Source organism: Salmo salar, chromosome ssa04 (assembly GCF_905237065.1).
Source record: "Salmo salar chromosome ssa04, Ssal_v3.1, whole genome shotgun sequence".
Classification (NCBI taxonomy): Eukaryota; Metazoa; Chordata; class Actinopteri; order Salmoniformes; family Salmonidae; genus Salmo; species Salmo salar.
In genome coordinates, this window is record NC_059445.1 from 13267888 (window position 1) to 13284957 (window position 17070).

Here is a 17070-nt window from a genome sequence, read left to right on the forward strand (position 1 = left end):
CAATTTCATAGCCTCACACAGCCACATTGATCAAGTGGACTCCACTGACTCCCCCTGGGGAGGTGGAGTGGATCTTAATGCTCTTACCTGGTTGAGTTTGGGCAGATCCTTCATGTTGTCCAGCTTGTTCTTGGTGCCCTGGTTCCACAGCCTCAGGTAGTGGCGGTAGTCAGGCGTGTGCAGTTTCTTCACTGTAGAAACAACAGAGGTGGCCATTAACAGTTAAAGCTAGCAGCCTGGCACGCTTTGACTATTTATAGGAGGCCATAACAACAGCAACAACTAATGTATGTGTTGTTGTCAAGGAGAGTGTTGAATGAATAAGAGAACATGCACCAATAATGCCCTGAATAAACTGAAGTGGCATGCAGGCATAGCTTGGGGACCATTTAACATGCGACACTTCCAGCTGCACTTTGAAACTGTTCAATTCTATTAAGAACCATTGCTTTAATGGGAATTTTATTGTCTGGAAAATCAGTAAGTATATTGTCCCTAATCAGCAACCGTAGACAATTTTTGCTCCAAGAAAACATTATACATAGAAAAGTAACAGTGCTTCTGCTTTTCAACATTTCATCCCAGAGTTTTGGGATGTGTGCACACGCGTGTGTGTGTATGGAGTCAAATACGGTTTGAAATAATTTCAAATAGGAGGGAGAGGAGGAGAGCGAGCGAGCGGTGAGATGAGGAAGGAGGTGAGCTGAAAGAGAGGGAGGGAGATGTGAGGAGGGAGAAAGAGGTAAGAGTCAAGATGAAGTTGGAAGGGGACTGCACCTGCAGAGGCCATACCACTGCCCCAGCCCTAAAGACCAACGATGGTGCAAGTGTCTGGGCCTGTTGAGACACCAACGGGGACTGAACCTGAATGATCAGCTGAGAGCCCACCCCTCCTTTCCCTCTCTGTGAGTAGTAGCACCAGGTTTGGAGTCAATTCCATTTCAGTGTAGTCAATTCAGGAAGTATTTCTCTCTCATAGGAGGAAATTAGAATTGATATTGGAATTTTTCTTTACATCCTGTATTGACTGAGTTTAAATGGAATTGACCCCAACCCTGTTAGCTACAGCTAACTTCCTTACAGTGAGATGAGCATTCTTGAGGTACAGTAAATAAAGGCCTTTGCAACAAACAAAAAAAGGAACAGGAACAGTAGACTATGTGGCTTACGGTATTATCATTTAGATTTGAGCATTTACAAACCAGCGATAGATACGCATGTCTCATAACTGTTTTATAGCAGTGTGTACCTTTCTCAGTCTTGAACGTGACCCTGACAAAGCCATCATCCTTCTCGTTCTTGCACTTGGGGTCAAGGCCTAGAGGAATGGAAGGGTCAAGAGTGCAAAGGTCAAAGGACACATTAGGAAGTCATCTGAAGAAGAAAAAAAAAGGTGAGAGGTTGAAATAGGTTGATGCATGCCATGAGTGGAGTGTGACTGTGATTGAGGGCACATAAGGCTCTGGTCAACATTAGCGCACTATATAGGGAAAAGGATGCAATTTGGGGCGCAAACATTGTGTAACCTCTGGCGTGTTGATGAGGACATGGCCTACCAATGGAAGTTTCCGGGGTGATGTCCTCAAAGAAGTACTGGGTGGCCTCGAAGGCAGAGTCTGGCTCCTCCTGCTCATGGGTCACCTCTGGGAGGGGACAGGAAGATGCAACATTTTGGGCCTTATCATTGTCATTATAATTGATAGCATTTATATAGCGCCTTTCCAGATGCTCAAAATGCTGTAAGGGGCGTTATCATAACGCCTCAAACATTGCAGTTGAAAAAGTGCAATACAAATTGTATCCATTTATCATCATCTTTCCATCGAGGCCTCACACATCCCAATGTTTGATCATAAGTCTGAAATCAATGCCTTTATCAGTCATTTCTGTATCCTCTTCTCGCTAAACATCTGTTAGTCCTCAACATATATCATTCTGTCAGAGACAATGTTTCCATGTTTCTTTGTGGCTGGCAAAGGAAAAAAGCTAACCCCATCATTCTGAGGACCAAAACAATAGCTGCTTCAGGCTTTGCTGTTATACAGGGAATTAACGCGAGCTGAGCCAGAGAGTCATGAAAGCTCTTCTAATTGAGAGGTAGATTTCCAGCAGAGTTAAAATACTGCTGTGTGAGTCTTGAGAAGGAAAGCTGCGGTTGGTACTCCATATGCTCAACCAAGCGAGGGAGAGAACAAAATAATTCATCTTTCCTCCTTTACAGTAAATACATCCAATCCCCTATCCTTAAAACATCCTCCCCCTCACTCAGTTATGACAGTATATAAGGAGTATAGATTTCTCTCTGAACAGTACACACACACACACTTACTTACCAGGAATCACATGCATCTTGTACAGGAGCTTCAGTTTCTCAGTCAGATCCCCATGGCATAAAACACCTGAAATACACCATAGATGCGATAATTTGTCATAACATTTCATTATGTCTATATAGACTTAATATCCATTTGGACCAGTTGCTACAATCATTCGTCAACTTCTATTTGATACACCCCCTCACCCACCTCCACCAATACTCACTCAGTCCACTAATAAACTCCCGGAAATTAATCAGAGAGTCTCCGTTATGGTCCAGGAGCCTGAAGAAGCGCAAGGCCAGGGGGTCTGCGTGGGCCCCGTTGACAGGGGCCCAGGGGAAGAGCAGGGAGAACAGCCCCCTGAACTGCTCCAGGTCGATGCGGTACTGCTCCAGGTAGGGCAGGCTGGGGTCGTGGCGCTCCGTGGGGTTGCTGCCACCCGTTCCGCCCCAATAGCAGCTGGTCAGGTGTTCCGCCTGGAGAATGAAGATGGTAGAAATAGATTTGATAGATTCAATTATAGAAATAGATTCAACAGGGATTTAATGTGAATGAAAGAAATATATTACATTTATATATAGCAGTTTTCTAGAACATTTTGAAGTATAAAGAAGCGAGGTGAGGTGGAATTAGACCGAATGGTGATACCTATGCTAAATGTGGGGAAATGTGGTCGCCCACGGTGAGGAAATGCATATAGATACCACTGAATTGCTTTGCACAATGTTTGTAATGGATAAGTACTTGATGTCAACAGAGAACAATGTGAACATTGCACAACATTGGGTATTAAAAGTCCTCTACTTCTCACATCTTATACCAGCACCCCTGACCATTAGAAGTGTGCTGAAGATTCATCCGTCTTCCTCCATGTCCTCTAACAGGACTGAGCAGTGAGCGTACGTTATGTTAATGGATGAAGAGTGAAATGCTGTTGCCAGGGTTTTAGGTCTGTCTCTATGGATATTAAGTCCCCGCTCCAATTATAGCCCATAATTCAGTGTTGCCGTGGTAGCAGGGCACTATGTGAGAGCTAGGAGAAATGAGACGCCCTGCCAAAGAGAAAGGGAGGCTGAGGAAAATACAGGAAGAGATGAGGTCCTTTAAGTTCCTATTGGCTACAGTATGGCTGTCACTCACCTTGAACAGAACGTAGAGCTCCTCCAGTTCGTCGATGCTGAAGGCAGTCTCCGTGACAATGGTTCTGACCTGAAAGAACAGTGGATTTAGGAGCTGTGTGAGGAGATCAGAACTAACCAGCATTGAATACAAATCAGAAACATTGGCTTAAAATGACTTGAAATCCTCCACACCCAACATCTGGTATACCATACAGTGTGTGAGACAGCAGGGGTCGTTACCACGTTGCGTTTGGTGGTGTCCTCGATGGTCTGGATGACCCTTAGCCTCTGTTTGAAGCGCATCTGCTCGATCACGTCTGCCCGGATGGAGCCAAACTTCTACAAACAGCCACACGGGACAGAGAGGGGTCAACACTGCTGCTATCCTACGGCTGGGATATCCACTGAGACTACATAATCACCAGCCAGAGTAAAGGTCAAAACAGAGTGACAGTTCTACCAGTGAATACACTTGGGTCTAGGAAGCAGGGTTGGGCTGAATTCCATTTCAACTTAATTGACTGAATTGAAATTGACCCCATCTCTGACAGACTGAAGGAATGATTGCATGACGGGTGGATGGGATAGTGCCCTGGTCATGGTGCGAAGACTCACCTCGTAGGAGCTGCGGACCAGCTTGAAGATGTCCACCTCCGGGTGGGGATCCCCATCGTCTGTCAGCAGGGAGTGGAGGTGGGGGATGGGAGGCAGGGTGCTGTCCTTATTGGTCACGCTGTCCAGGTACCTACACACAAACGTTTCAAGCATATTCCTTGAATAAAGGCTTCTCTATGAAAAAGGTTATCACAACCAAATCCTTCATATTGACAGCTTATCAATATCAAGCTTTAATTGAATTAAGAAGCGTTGTTATTGCGGTGTTTCAAAACAAGATGAAGATCTCGTGTCACTGCCGCCAAAACAATTTGACCTTTGACCTGACTCATGGGGTCTGCTCTTTGAGTGAAAAACTAAAGTAGCATGACTGACCAGCAAACTGATGTTGAATGACCTAATTGGTTATGGTTAGGATTAAGGTCAGGGCAAAGGTTAGGGTTTTAGTTTAGGTTAGGTTCAGTGTTCCAGTCATGAGTTGGCCTATCAGTCATGTCCCTTTAGTCCAGGGCTGTGCCAATTCTGGTACTGCAGGGCTAAAACCCTTCTGGTTTTCAGACCTGGTGCACCAGGTGAATACAATTAACTACCAGGTAGAAACATATCAAGAAGTGTTTCTGTCCTCCTGGAGCGAAATTGAAAAGCCCTGTTTTAGTATCTTTGGCTCCTTGTCGGTTTTCCACCCACAACCGTCCTCACCTTCCCAGCACGGTCATGGCCTCTCCGTCGTCCTTGGCCCCCAGCAGCTGGTGGATGTTGGCGTGCAGCACGCTGAGCGCCAGCTGGAAGATGACCTTGATGCCCTCGTAGAAGAAGCAGTCGACCACCACCACAGCACTCTCAAAGGGCATGACACTGAGGAACAGGGTGAGGAACCAGGAGAGGGAAATGGTAGAGATGACTCCCAGGTCCTGCATGCAGTCGTAGAGTTCAGGGACGTACTCCCTGGCCAGCTCCTCAAATACACCCTGGTCTACCAGAGCTCCTGGAGAAGGAGAAGTGGGAGGTTAGCGAGACAGAAAAAAAAGAGGCCTATGCGTACACTGATACAGTAAGAGGGAGAGCGATGCCAACAGATATGCACAAAGACTGAGGGACACATACACACATGTGAACACAAACATAAAATAGAGACACTGAGACCAAGTTAAAAACGCAGAGGCGCAAACAGAGTCAACCACAAAGCCACCCATTGCCCTACTACAGCCTCATTCCAGAAGCTTCCAACTGACCTACGACCCTGGTGTTGTAGTAGTCAGGCAGCATCCGCTCACACAGAGCCACCAGCAGCCAGAAGGCCTCCTCCTCTTTAGCATACAGCAGCAGCACCGACGTCACGATGTTCATGGCCTAGGAAGAACCACCAAGATTATTCAGAATAATACATTCAACTTCTACAGCGCTTTTCTTTACAGAATCTCAAACGCTTCAAAAAGCAAAACAAGAATCAAATAAAACAGCTATGTGACAGTAGGTCTGGACTACAGTTTTCAGCCCGAGTTAAACGTCTTCAGAGTTTCAATCTGCCAACAGATGGACCGGCAGTCAAGCATGGCTTCGACCCGCAGGGGGAACCAAGATTAGGGACCCGCAGGGGAGTCAGGACAGCGATAGAAGCGGCAAACTACTATGTGGCTTGACCATTTATCAAACTGAAGAGCAGTGTGAATGTTTGTGTTGTAAAATAAGTGTGTGTGTGTGTGTGTGTGGTGTAACAAGCTCTCAGTCTCACTGCAGAATCAGACATTTGTCCACAAACATAACATTTTGAAGATTAGGCATTAATTCCCGAATGGTTAAGGTTTGGGATAGACAAAAATAGTGTTTAGCACTGGGATTGAACACACGACTTTCGGAGCCGGAGCTCACAGCTTACGCCCATCCGCCATCCCTGTCCACAGGACTTGACGGTAATAGCGCCAACATTGCCCCTAGAGGCCGGTTTTGACGTAATCCTGTGACGCCCTGCTTACCTGGACGGACGTCTAATTTGGCAGTGGATCTTGAGCGACCGGACTGGTGCGTCTGTATGTGTATACTATATACCATGTGTGTATACTATACACCATGTGTGTATACTATATACCATGTGTGTATACTATATACCATGTGTGTACCTGGCAGTAGCCTATGTTGGGGTTTCTGAAGGCGTAGGCAGTGAGGACCCTTCGTAGGGCAGCGATCCCCATCTCGTTCTGGAAGGCTGGGTGTTCAGGGAGGGAGCGGTGCAGGTCTCTCTCGATCTCCTCTGTGGCCAGGTTGTACTTCCCCATAGACTTCTCTACCAGGTCCTCGTAGTAGCCAGGGTGGGTCGCCATCTCGTTGATCGCCCCTGGGGGGGTATAGTTACCACAGTTAGTATAGTGTTAAAAGAGGCCCATTGGCACCAGACAATCAGCCAATTGCTGTTTAAAAGAAATTGGGCTGATGGAACAAGGTTAATGTCAGGCCCATCTTTCAACCAACAGCCTTAAGAGAACTGCTAACAAACAGATGTTCCAGTTTTCAGGGGGAAATGGAAAGAGCCTGTGATGCGACTTCCGCTTTTGGACGTTAACAAGGCAACGGTCCATCTTAACTCCTCCACATTTACTGGATTGGTTGAACAGTGCAGAAGAGAACCTCTCCCCAACAGTTATTTTTTTAATCTCTTCAAGACCATTCAGGGGGGGGATCTAGTTTCAGGCATTTATTTTACGCCTGGCTAAGTTAGGCTAGCAATGTAACGGCATATTCAATGTAATCCGTTTCAGAAATGGTTAGAGTGATGAAACCAGAACTCAAGACATGCCATTGCTCATTCCATCTCTGCTAACGGAGGATGTGGCAAGCAGCCAGTAGTCATGCAGTTGTAAGCCTTCCACTCTCACTTTAGGCAGAATCCCTTCTACACTGAAACCTTAGTGCCATTATAGACCTCCCCCTCCCGTACTCCCAGCTGTGGAAGCAGCCCTGACTGTGCACGAGAGCAACAACACCAGGCCAAACCATTCAAGGAGGGGGGGGGTCCTGGGTAAAAGTCTGTTGAATCATAACACCCTCAAACTCACTCAGTCAAACACAGGCTTATCAACTGTTCCCACTGTGACAGTGAGTAGAGGGACAAGTATAAAGGTTGCATTCAAATGCTGCATCTTCTCCCACATAAAAGCACCTCTAGCGAGCTTTGCCAGAGACGCTAGGCTAACATGTAAACACACCAGTCCCTCCAGCAAGTGCAGATGTATGGTTGCCATGGCGACTGCGGAAGGTACCATAAGTAGGTCGGGGGACGGGACGGAAAGAGCAGGTAGATAATCGCTAACTGTTAGTGCGGTCGCGTGGCTGCAAGGCATTTACTCCAGGAAGAAGAGGCTGAAGTAGAAAACATTGTTTGGTGATCTTAGCAGTGACTCTCCCTGTAGGCCAACTGGTTCTTCAGGTTTATTTATACAGGTCAGCTTTTCACAGCTACGGTGGTCACAATGCTGGCCTACGTCTCTAACACAACCCCTACATAAGCTGCTGTGTTTGTAAAGCCTGATAAACCAGACTGACAGTGTTCAGTTTGACATACAGTAAGCAGACTATAGAATGTGTGTGCTCACTGTAATATACTGTAACAGTGGACGTGAAGCATGCAGCCCAGTTACAGGTTAGATACAGTAAGATACTGCTGCTCAGGCAGGAGATAGGAATGGAATGCGTTGCCAAGGCCAAGCTAATACATGTTTAATGAGGCTACCCAAATCCATATGTACACTGAAAGAAGAGCTAATATTTGACTATCAATACTTCTAATACACCTGGATGATGAACCATTCTGTGCTCATACCACAAAAGGGGGTTTGGGAAAACCCAAAACCTGATGTTTTTACTGTTGTTTTTCATCCTGTGGTAACAATAACTAAAGTAATGAGATGTGTGGTCCCGCCACACGATGCTGAATGCAGGTTAGAGTTGGTGTATGAGTGTGTGAGCACGTAGTACTGTCTATCTGTGGTCTTTGAGTGTGTGTGTATCAGCACGGCTTGTGGAGATACAGAATGAGTGAAAGTCGAGTATATGAATGTCAAGAACCGGGGGGAATAATGTAATATACAAATGACTATGTACAGTGATTGTGAGAGTGTACTGTGTGTGTGTGTGTGAGAGAGAGAGAGAGCTCGTGCCCACGTCTGACTGTGAGAACGCGTGCCACTGTTGGCCTCACCAGAGAAGAGCAGCCACAGCTCTCCCCTCATGTTCTCTGGGATGCCTTTAAGCACCAGGTCCTTGGTCTTCTCTGTACGGTACATACACACCCCCTGGCCGTACTCGGTGAAGTGGTTCTTCCACGCCTGTTCCTTCAGGAACTCCTTAGCCTGGGGAAGAAAAAAAAATTGACAGTTAATAATCTTGCACGTGTTAGAGAAAGGAGAGAGAGAGAGAGAGAGAGAAATGTCACAAGAGACATTTCATGCCAGTAAAGCTCCCCTTAGAACTATAGAATGATGTTTAAGGACAGAGAGAGCGAGAGAAAGAAAGTAGACACCCTTGTAACCGCTGAGCCAACAACCCAACTTCTCTGCAGAAAGCAAAAAGATATGAAATGACTAGCCTCGTACGAACCATCCTAATATGGCACGCTTACATTGTTTCAATACACGCAGAATGTGAGCTGGAGAGATCAGGATGGTTCGTAGGAGGCAAAACAAATGACCACCTCATTAAGTAACGAGCCAGACGGCCTACAAAGCCTAAACAATATTTCTACACAGACGTACGTAGCACAAATACTCCCCAAGAGGTCTCCGAAGAATTTCATTAGGGCTTTATTTACTTCAATTAACTCGGATCTAATATACTTTCCACACACTCCCCCTCCATTGGTCTACATCAGCAACTTCCCTGCAGGCCTTTGAACTGTGCAATGCAAAGCCAGCTGGAGGTTAGAGCAGGAACAGAACACACCGACTGCAAGCCAAGCATTGTTTTAGATCAAGGTTGAGACACTGACGGCGCCGATAGACATGGTGGCTCCGTTTCTGGCTCCTAAGCAACTTTGTTTTGTATTGTTAGATATTACCGCACTGCTGGAGCTCGGATCACAAGCACTTCGCTACACCCGCAATAACATCTGCTAAATAGGTGCACGCAACCAACACAATTTGATTTGAGGCTTGGGAAAAGCCTCAGGTTATTACATGCAGATATTGCATTCCCAATGGCTTATTCAGCATGCAGGTATATACACGCAATTACACTTTGTTACAATATTTTGTCACTGTAAATAAAATGTTTTCAACTCAATCAATTCATTTAGTCCCAGTTCAGTTCCATCATGTGCAATCATTCCAATTCTCTACTATAGCAATAGAGCATCTTCTTATTTTCGACCACATGTTTATTTAACTAGGCAAGTCAGTTAAGAATAAATTCTTATTTACCATAACATTCCTACCCCGACCAAACCCTAACGACGCTGGGCCAATTGTGCGCTGCCCTACGGGACTCCCAATCACAGCCGGTTGTGGTACAGCCTGGAATCGAACCAGGGTCTGTAGTGACATCTCTAGCACTGAGATGCAGTGCCTTAGACTGCCGCGCCACTCGGGAGACCCCAATACGTGACCAGAACTGCATATTCCGTGACCATTCAATGACCGTACCAGTTTGGGGTTGAACTCCTCCGGCGAGCGACGGCGGTACATGGTCATGAGGGCCTGGGTGGCGGTGGGCACGCTGTTGTCGTTGAGGTTAAACTGGCGTTCACCCTCGGAGGAGCCCTCTGAGCCCAGACTGCTGCGCTGGGGACTGCTGGAGAGGAGAGAGCCCTGCTGGGAGTACACCTAAAGGAGAGAGAGAGACAGATTCAGGATCAGAGTTAGGAGATTGTTAATGCAGTCAATTATCATGAGTTTATCATAACAACTGTTCTGAGATGAGATGCCAAACTAATAATACTGAGAATACACCTGGTGGAGAACAGCACAAGTCCAGGATCAGGGTAAGGATAGTTAATGCAGTGTGCTTTATGATAAGAGCTGATCAGAGACCTGTGATAATAATCATGCTAAGTATCTAGTGAAGACCTGGAATAGAGGGAGACTTATCAGCAAACTTGGGGAGCAGTTGTGGAAGAGTATAGACCTAAATGATGTACAACATCCTAGATATGCAATGACATAGATGTGCCCTCACCTCATCGTCGGAGCTGTTCACACTCCCGGTGATCTCCCTCTCGAAGTAGATCTTGGAGGTGGTCTGCTGCAGGAAGTCAGAGATCCTCTGGACCAGGAAGTCCCGGTCCTTGAGGTTGGCGAACAGGAAGGTCATCCTGTTCTTGGTGCTGATGGACACTGGGCTGGGCAAAAAGTTGGAGCTGTCTGCTTTCTCCACTATCGTCACCTGGGAGGGACAGAGACACAGAGGTCTGTCACAACAGATATGTCATTCATTCATTTATCAGTCACAACAGATGTCAGTCATACGTCAGACAACAGATATGCCAGTCATAAATCAAATGTTATTGGTCACATACACATATTTAGCAGATGTTATTGCGGGTGTAGCAAAATGCTTGTGTTCCTAGCTCCAACAGTGCAGTAGTATCTAACAATTCACAACAATACATACAAATCTAAAGTAAAAGAATGGAGTTAAGAAAAAATATAAATATTAGGACGAGCAATGTCGGAGTGGCATTGACTAAAATACTAGTAAATTGAATACAGAATAATACACACACACACACACACACACACACACACACCACGTGAGTAACGAGTATGTAAACATTATTAAAGTGACTAGTGTTCCATTATTAAAGTGGCCAGTGATTCCATGTCTATGAATACTGGGCAGCAGCCTCTAAGGTGCAGGGTTGAGTAATGGTTGAGTCAGACAACAGATATGCCAGTCACGTCAGTCATAAGACACAGTACGTCAGTGATATGAGGATGCAACATAAGATATAAATCTCCTATTTCATACGAGAAAGTGTTCGATGTAGAACACGAATTACAGTAACCTATCGCATGTGTATTGATTTATTTCACCATCTAACCACATTGGTCATTGCACATGAGAATATTGGCCTAAGGCCAACATACTATACCAAGCACACAATAGGTTTCACCATTTCAACCCACATACGAGGTGACTGAATTGATTCAGTGCCACACATATACACTAGACATTAGTAGTCGATCCACATTCTGCCCTGCCAGCGATTGGTAGTTTAAGATGGCTGATTGGGATAAGATGTGACAGGATGGGGGGTCCTGATCGACAAGGCAATGGCTGGGAGAAGGGCAGCCAGTGACTAAAGCAGATTGGGAGTGACAGCCCTCTACCTGAGTGTTAAGCCGGCCGCTGCTCTTTCTTACTGCCCTGCTAGTACACCCCCTACAGCAGCACACAGCAGAACCTGTCAAAGGTAATCTTTATAGTGGTCCCACATTGACCTATGTCTTAGCATCATCCAAAATTGTCACAAAAGTCTAGCTCAACGGTCACCAACCCGAAATCTCAGAGAGCTCCAGTCAATGCAGACTATTGCTCCGGGCCAACACTAAGCTCCAGGACTACGGTCAATCACCAGAGTCTGTACCCAGCCAGACTCACCTCTCTTAGGGGGATGATGAGGCTGCACAGGGTCTCCTCCTTGGAAGTGAAGCAGATGTAGTTAGTGGAGACAAACATCTGGCCCAGGATGTGCATCTTGTTGAAGGGGGTCCAAAGGGTGCAGCCCGTGTGTCCGTCCAGCTTCTCATCCTTGGGCAGACGGAACAAGGCCCGGTAACGCTCGCTCTTAGCCCTGGCATCCAGGTCCCTGGGTGAGACAACAAGGTTCAAGAGATTGTCTAGTCTAGAGACTGTCAAGAATCTAATTCGGAACATAATCTGTTGTCTTTAAATAGAGCAGTAAATTGAGACTGTCGGTGCAGTTGACACAAACCGGTGCGCCTGGCACCTACTACCATAACCTGTTCAAAAGGCACTTAAATCTATCGTCTTGCCCATTCACCCTGTGAATAGCACAAATACACAATCCATGATTCAACTGTCTCAAGGCTTGAAAAACGTTCTTTAACCTTTCTCCTCCACTTCATCAGTCTATATCATGGAAAGAGCAGGCATTCTTAATGTTTTGTACGCAGTCTATTTCCATACAAATTTATGTATCCCAAATACATTTACAAATGTATGTCACACATTAAAATACATTTGGCCAATGTTTTATAATTTCCCATGCATCCTAAACTGCATCCCCAAAAAATGTCAAATGTTTTCTTTTTCTTTATATGAAAAATAAAATAAAAATCAGGTCAATGGAGTGAAAGAGCAATTTGAAACCAAGTATGACAGAATAATACTACAATAGACATCTAGATGGGGCAACAGTATAATACTACAATAGACATCTAGATGGGGCAACAGTATAATACTACAATAGACATCTAGTTGGGGCAACAGTATAATACTACAATAGACATCTAGATGGGGCAACAGTATAATACTACAATAGACATCTAGATGGGGCAACAGTTCCTACTACAATAGACATCTAGATGGGGCAACAGTATAATACTACAATAGACATCTAGATGGGGCAACAGTATAATACTACAATAGACATCTAGATGGGGCAACAGTTCCTACTACAATAGACATCTAGATGGGGAAACAGTATTATACTACAATAGACATCTAGATGGGGCAACAGTATTATACTACAATAGACATCTAGATGGGGCAACAGTATAATACTACAATAGACATCTAGATGGGGCAACAGTATAATACTACAATAGACATCTAGATGGGGCAACAGTATAATACTACAATAGACATCTAGATGGGGCAACAGTATAATACTACAATAGACATCTAGATGGGGCAACAGTATGGGTAGTGGTTAGAGAGTTGGAATCTGTCTTGAGGGAAATGCATTTGAAAGTCTTGGGCTAATGATGCAAGCTTGGGTATTCAAAGTTAATAGCGCCAGTAAAGTTCCTAAAAGGATTATGACAAAGTCGTGCTGTAGTTTTAAAGAATGCAAAAGTGGCTGTGAGCCAAACTACTAGAAAGGAAGTCAGTTTTAATATACTACTAAACCACCTCAGCTGGTTTTCCTTCAGGCACGTTGGAACAAGACTATACATTTCTTTCCTCTGAAGTCATTAGTTTAGTTAAGTCTTGGTATATTGTTTATTAAACTGTAAAACGTACAATGCCATGCAACCACATGGAATGGTTGTGAATGGTTAGAGGTCACCCGCAGGCAGCAAAGAATTTTGTGCAGCATTATAAATGACTACATCATGACTAAACTACTGCATCTCCCCAGAAACCAATCGTCCTCAACTATCAACCAAACCTATTGAGGGGAGACAAAAATCTCTCACCTACAACATCCCGCCTCACCAAACCTTCCCAGAACCTCCCCAGAACCCCCTCCACCAAACCTCACCTCTTGAGGGCAGACACCTTTTTGGGTGTCTTCCTCTTGAGTTTGGGCAGAGAGCGGTCCTGCTCAAAGCCCTTGTTGTCAAGGAGCTGTCTCATGGCGATGTTGGCCAGTTGCTCCATCAGCTTGAAGGTCTCGTTGATGTTGAGGAAGACCGAGAAGACGTGCTCGGACACCCGCGTGCTCACCTTGACCGAGGAACGGAAGCATGAATGAAGGTTAGAGGGGTGTATGGATGGACAACGAGATGTTAAAGCGATGGTAAACATGCAGTATAGTTGATATGATTTATAAGGCTCACCTTGACTGCATCAGGGAGGAGGAGCGTGGTGCTTTTCTCCAGCTGGGTGATGTCGGCCCAGCGGATCACCAGCTTGGCTGAGGGGGGAAGAAAGAGGGCGAGAGAGACGGAGAGAGAGAAAGATAGATTGAAGAGAGATGGTTGCATTTATACATTTTTGGGTTGCATAAAAGCTGATCGTTTGAAATATACATCACTTCATCTTAAAAAAATACATTGTATCCACCCAGAAAAATATCAAGGGGTTGTACTATTTTTGGGACTTCTGAAGGGTCTTCAAAAGCTATGCATAATTGGTATATAGTACTAACCAGTTATGCAGTGGTGTGTGTACCTGTGCCAGCATGCCAGTGGTCCCTACCTTCTTTCCCCAGCAGGTAAGAGTAGAAGCAGATGTGGTTGATGCTGAGGTAGAGCCAGCCCTGCCGGGGCACACGGCCCTTCCAGTAGCTACAGGAGTAGTAGTTGACCAGCTTCTCCTCTTCAGGCATGACAAACAGCTTACGGAACGTACAGATGGCCTCCTTGAACTTGTCAGTGTCATCGTCCTCCTTCACGTCGTGGTTCTTGTTGTACTCGGCGATAATACCCTGGGGCAAGAGCGAAATAGAGGGAGTGAAGGACTTTGAGACAATCAATAAAAGTTCAACAATTCATTTTAAAATAGAGATGGCTGGAAAGTGAGAGAGTGAGTGGCAGACAAAGTAAGAGAACAAAATAAATCTTATCTGGCTAGCTTTTGTAATGTATTCATTGAGTAAGAACTTCTTTATCTCCATACATAAATACAGAACCTGATTTAGAGGCTGTGTCAGTAGCTGGACCTGTTTTTAGGTTACAATAGTGAACACAGCCGGGCTTCATTATTTTTCCCCTGGCAGGAGTTATTTTGACAATACTAGTTTGACTACATGCTAGGCTAATATTACACCTGGCATGACAAACATTTCACAGGCAAACGTCATACGTTTCAATGTCCAAACTGTCAAAATGAATTGCTGACAACCACCATTACTATTGTCACAAACACCATTACAAGATTTGTGAAATTCCACAAACCCCACCATGCATCCCCTCTAAACACAACCAACCTTCCAAATCCCAGAGATGTCCATACTGTTTCTTTAGAGACAAGCATCTGCTAAGTGACTCATATATACACTAAACAGTACCTGAACTTTGCCCTTGACAAAGGTAGTGATGTCATTCTCGTTCTCGAAGATGGACAGCGTCTGCAGGAGGTTCTGCTCCAGCCACTCCCAGTGCTCTGTGATCTCCTTACGGGAGCACCCTACGGAACGAGGGAGGGGAGAAGAGACGGAGGAGGAGTAGACAGGGGTGCATCAGGGAACTTGATTACAAGAGGCTCCCAGGAGAATGTGGAGGCATGGAGTTTCACCCATTCCTCATTTTCTCAGCATGTCGTCTGAGACGCTGTTCATCATTCTTACGATTGTATGCAAATTGAACATGTTTAGCATACTTGGAATCCTAACCTACTCTTCTGGCATACTAAGTAGTATGGAAGTACATGATTCAGGACCAGTGACAGACAGATGAGAGGAAAGACAGTACAGACAGCAGTAACAAGCTGTTCAGATGGCTAATGAAGACGACTAGATACAACCCACCAGACTATAAACCTAGGTGTGATTCTGGACTGACCTTACAAATTTTTTTTTAAATATATATTTTTTATTTAACCAGGCAAGTCAGTTAAGAACAAATTCTTATGTACAATGACGGCCTAGCAACAGTGGGCTAACTGCCTTGTTCAGGGGCAGAACAACTGATTTTTAGCTCGGGGATTCAATCTAGCAACCTTTCGTTTACTGGCCCAACGCTGTGAAGGCCCGCATCAGAAATGAGACCAAAAATCCGCTTTTTAATTACCTTAGAAATATTGTCAAAGTGTGACTATTCCTCTGTCAAGCCCACACTGACTAATGCATGTTTTTATTACTGCCAGGCTTGATTATTGCAATGCACTCCTGTCTGGTCTCCCCCCCTCAAAAAAACAAACATTGGCCAGCTTTAATTAATTCAGAATGCAGCAGCACGTGTGCTTACAAAGACCAGGAGCACACACACTCCACCTATTTTAAAGTCACTGCATTGGTTGCCTGTTAGTTTTAGAGTAGATTTTAAAATTGCTTTATTGATTTTTAAAGCACTACGTGGGTTTTCACCTGAATACATGTCTGATATCTTAGAAGCATATGTGCCGGGTTGTCCCACAGATCCTCTATCACTGGCCTATTAGCTGTTCCAAAGGTCACTCAGAACCACAACATTTGGTGAGGCTGCCTTCAGCCACTATGGTCCTGGCCTTTAGAACAGCATCTAGACATGCTTTAACTTAGGGTTCTTTTTAATCATATTCCCATATATAAATCACATGTATTTTAATGCATTAGTCTCATGTGTACTGTTATTTACCTATTTTAAGTTCTTACATTTTTTATTGTCTTAGTTATTTTATCTTTCTCACCTTTTATTTTATTTGTTAAGCACTTTAAAATGCATCCTCTAAGAAATATGCTATATAAATAAAGTTTGATTAAATCTAGACAGCCCAGCCACTGACATTACTTGGCCCATCCCGTCTGCTCGGCCTAGATTTACTACCACAAATATGGCGATGAGCTCATTGCTAGAGCGCTATTGGCTAATTAGCTTCAGATATGTTACGATCCTACTTAAAAAGGTGAACTAATACTGCCCTGCAATACAGCACACCTTAAATTCAGGGAGAATTTTGAATAGTATTGGCAGGCAAATCCCTATTGGTGCTACTGTGGCTACTTGTTAGCAGCTACTTAGCACTAGTGAAATCTGAGAGCCAGTCAAGGCAGAGCCTGCTAGCACAGAAACCTCAGTGCAGTGTCCACTATCGTTAGAGGCCTCATCCGTCATCCATCTCCCCTGTAAGTAGCCCACTGCTGCTCATGTCTTAGCTAGTGATGACGTCTGGCAGACAGACTGCTCCACTCTCCCTCTGTGCTGGAGGATGGGCGGATAGGGAGGGGAGGGGTTGCCATTTCAAGGCTAGCCCTCAGGAGTCTTTTCTGGGCTTCCATTTCAGAGAGGGTCTTCTCTCCTGTTTCTTTCCCCTACTCCTTTTTCCATATGGGAGCACTCACTAAGGCAAATACACATACGCGTAGTCACACACTATTCAAAGTCCTCCAACACAACAGAGGAAAGGTCTCTGTTGTGTTGGATCCACCACCTCTGTCTTCCCCCCATAAAGACAGATGAGCTACAGACCTTTCTACTGTA

At 45.0% G+C, this 17070-nt stretch overlaps 1 protein-coding gene across 2 annotated transcripts in view; it reads right to left on the bottom strand.

Annotated features, from left to right (window-relative positions):
• The window catches only part of LOC106610250 (TBC1 domain family member 9), a 28284-nt gene that overhangs the window by 2054 nt on the left and 9160 nt on the right, over positions 1-17070 (bottom strand). The window contains exons 3-21 of one of the 2 annotated variants that reach the window (XM_045716539.1): positions 14961-15079; positions 14150-14378; positions 13789-13865; positions 13491-13675; positions 11642-11849; positions 10217-10423; positions 9685-9864; positions 8247-8397; positions 6172-6386; positions 5287-5404; positions 4754-5039; positions 4055-4184; positions 3680-3778; positions 3459-3527; positions 2542-2794; positions 2334-2399; positions 1557-1643; positions 1250-1318; positions 88-191 (exon numbers count right to left, since the gene is read on the bottom strand). In XM_045716539.1, the coding sequence (XP_045572495.1) occupies positions 88-191; positions 1250-1318; positions 1557-1643; positions 2334-2399; positions 2542-2794; positions 3459-3527; positions 3680-3778; positions 4055-4184; positions 4754-5039; positions 5287-5404; positions 6172-6386; positions 8247-8397; positions 9685-9864; positions 10217-10423; positions 11642-11849; positions 13491-13675; positions 13789-13865; positions 14150-14378; positions 14961-15079 (2852 nt within the window). Of the gene's footprint in view, positions 1-87; positions 192-1249; positions 1319-1556; positions 1644-2333; positions 2400-2541; positions 2795-3458; positions 3528-3679; positions 3779-4054; positions 4185-4753; positions 5040-5286; positions 5405-6171; positions 6387-8246; positions 8398-9684; positions 9865-10216; positions 10424-11641; positions 11850-13490; positions 13676-13788; positions 13866-14149; positions 14379-14879; positions 15080-17070 lie in introns of those variants that run through there. The other variant, XM_045716540.1, reaches the window with a different exon arrangement.